The 3,209-nt window shown below is 35.2% G+C and overlaps 1 protein-coding gene across 1 annotated transcript in view; it reads right to left on the minus strand.

The window, feature by feature from the left end:
- Nucleotides 1-2,250, minus strand: part of LOC111686778 (P protein-like) — a 4,263-nt gene extending 2,013 nt beyond the window's left edge. Inside the window, exons 1-3 of the mRNA XM_046955856.1 lie at nucleotides 2,102-2,250; nucleotides 1,094-2,039; nucleotides 3-1,027 (exon numbers count right to left, since the gene is read on the minus strand). Of these exons, the coding sequence (XP_046811812.1) occupies nucleotides 3-1,027; nucleotides 1,094-2,039; nucleotides 2,102-2,200 (2,070 nt within the window). The 5' untranslated portion in view covers nucleotides 2,201-2,250. The remainder of the gene's footprint in view (nucleotides 1-2; nucleotides 1,028-1,093; nucleotides 2,040-2,101) is intronic.
- Between the last annotated feature and the right edge of the window lie 959 nt (nucleotides 2,251-3,209).

Consider the following 3,209-nt stretch of genomic DNA (forward strand, 5'->3'; position numbering starts at 1 on the left):
ACACCAGCACAAGCTATATTAGCAAAAGCACCCACAATCGAACCATTACCACCCAGAGTACAACCCAAAGCCAGAGACCAAACCAGCGGCATAATGGGTATATTGATGTGGTGATTTAAAGACAAGGTGCCAATAATGCGCATCATCATATCAGCCACTGGAACGTTATCGATGAATGTGGTTAAAATGGCTGAAATCCATATAATAGAAATTATAGCCACTGTTAAGCGATGCTCTTCAGCGACATTGATGATGAAATGTTCGAGTAGTAGGCCGATATTTTCTAAGAGTCCCAAAGTGATTAAGACTTGTATGATGATGGACAGAGTAACAAAAAACAGCATTGTGGACCAGTCTATGCGCGATAACATACCTTCGATATCCTCATAGTTGCTGAGTGATAAAGCTAGTAGGGCGGATAATATAGCAATCCAACCTTTAGAGACTTTAATTAGTTGATCTATACGAGATAAAATGGAGAACAGCAAAGTAATTAGCAATGCTAAGAGACAAATTATTACTAAAGTTGTATTTTTTATGGGATAACTGGCTCTTAGATTTTGTACATTCTCCTCAAAATCTGAGGGTTTTTCAGGCATTTTACCCAAACGTTTTAAACGTTTGCGCAAATTAACTATACGACGATCCACGGTTTGTCGCGCCAAACTTTCATCCCAAGTATAGTCACCCATACGCAGAGAGGCTCTACGCCAAACGTTTATTAAACGTTTAAGGCGACGCTGTTGAAATGGTTCAAAATTACGCATTTTAGTGGAGTCAAGGAATTGTAATCTTAAATGGATATACGACTGAGCCAACGTGAGTAAAGTGGCGGGCAACATGTGCACTATGAATTCTGTGAATTGTATTTGATGATTGGTTAAAAACGGTGAGTTTGATATCAGATTATTGCTTATGGAACTAATGGGTGTGAGGGTTGAACCCACATTTATGGCTATGATGAGACAGCTGAGAATGGGAGTACAATCCAATTGCATAATTTCACATAAACGCAAACAAATGGGAGCTATAAATAAAACCAACAATATGCCATCAAAGACATTGGACAAAAGGCAAGAGAAGAATAGAATACAATGCAACATGGGCCATATATGACCATTGGATAGTTCATAACTGACAGCAGCTAAATAATCTTGCAAACCGGTTTCCGCCAGAAGTTCAATAATAAGTGAAGCACCAAAGAACAACATAATAGTATCAATATTACCCCAGATATTGAATATTATCTGAAGAGTAGGTCTCAGATGTACTGCCGCTATAATACCCACAGCCAAAGTGGAACAGATTACTCCTGCCAATGTACGATGCACCAGCTCAAACATGATGGCTATATAGATAATAAGCAACAACAATAAGCCCAATATTAAACCGGTCTTCTTGGAGACCATGCTAAATTGATAGGCCACTTGTAAGGGTATGGTTCCATTAAAATTGCTCATAAAATTCAACTGATATTTGCCATTATCCAACGTAACATCTTCTATTATCTTTTCCACCATTATGATATCCTGCCATTCCCCATTATGCTGCTCGGACAGGTGTAGATGTAAAATAGATTTGACAATTTTAATAGAATTATCCTCCTCCACTTGTTGCAATTTAATCCACAAAAAAGGACTCTCAAAGTGACTAGACTGCAGCTCATCGAAACGAAAAGTGGTCTTAGTAAAAGGTCCATATAATCTCAGACATAAACTTGAAGCGATCACTTTTTGATTTATACTAACAATAAGACCTTCTTTACCTGGCGGCACAGACAAGGTAATGGCTTCATATTCAATTTCTTCATTGGCCATGAGAAAGTAGGTGAAGGTCAACCAACATATAGTCATAACTAAAAGCTGGCCATATTTCACCAAACGTCTTAGTAGCTTATACTGTTTAGATCGGCCATAATATTCCTCCTCAGGATGATCGCTCATAGAAAAACTATCTTCAGAAGTAGCAACATCCATGCCACCTCTTAAACGCTGCCTTACAATGCTACTTAAATGCAAATTCCTTCCATTATATTCCTGCTTTAAAAGAAAAGCCAATAGTTTCATTTGAATCCCTTAGACATTTGGGGCCTTAAACTTACGTTTCCCTTTTTTAAATCCTTAAATGTTTGTTTAAATTCTTTATGATTTTGTATTAAATCTCTTTGACATTTAATTGTTTTATTGCTCCCTGTTGCCATGTAATTTGTTATTAAGTAAATAAAATTTTAAAAATTTATAACAAAAAATATTGTTTATTTTGTAATGCTACAAATATTTGCAACATTTGTAAATATTTTATATTATGTTTTTTTTATGGAATTAATTTTCTACGAAATTTGTTTTCTATTGACATTTCATAAGTATTTTGTTTGAATAAATTTAACACAAAATTTCAACACTAGACTTTACTACACTGAAAGAAAATAAAATAATAATAAAAATATAAAGTTGTATATAGTCGAGACTATAGAACTGTCTATAGCCGAGGCTATAGAACTGTCTTTATTCGAGACTATAGATAGTTCAATAGTCTCGACTATATACAACTCAATATTTTCGACTATAGACAACTCTATAGTCTTGATTATAGACTACTCTATAGACTAGACTATATATAGTTCGAATATAGACAGTTCTATAGTTTCGTAATATACAACTCTATAGTCTCGACAATACATACTGTAGCCTTGACATAAGGCAATCTATTGTCTCGATTATAGAAAATACCATCGTCTGGACTATAGACAGTTCTATAGTCGGAAATATAGACAGTTTTATATTATGAACTATAGACAGTTCTATAGTCTGGACTATATACAGTTCAATAGTCTCGACCAAAGACAGGTCTATAGTCTGGACTATAGACCGTTTTAATGTCTGGACTATAATCAGTTCTATAGTCTCGAATATAGACACTTCCATAGTCTCGAATATATACACTTGCATAATCTCGACTATAGACACTTCTATAGTCTCGTCTATAGACACATTTATAGTCTCGGCTATGGACACTTCTTTAGTCTCGACTATAGACACTCCTATAGTTACGATTATAGACACTTCTTTAGTCACGACTATAGACACTTCTATAGTCTCGACTATAGTACTTCTATAGTCTCGACTATAGACACTTCTATAGTCTCGACTATAGACACTTCTATAGTCTCGACTATAGACACTTCTATAGTCTCGACTATAGACACTTCT

The sequence above is a fragment of the Lucilia cuprina genome, chromosome 6, assembly GCF_022045245.1.
Source record: "Lucilia cuprina isolate Lc7/37 chromosome 6, ASM2204524v1, whole genome shotgun sequence".
In the NCBI taxonomy this organism is placed as follows: domain Eukaryota; kingdom Metazoa; phylum Arthropoda; class Insecta; order Diptera; family Calliphoridae; genus Lucilia; species Lucilia cuprina.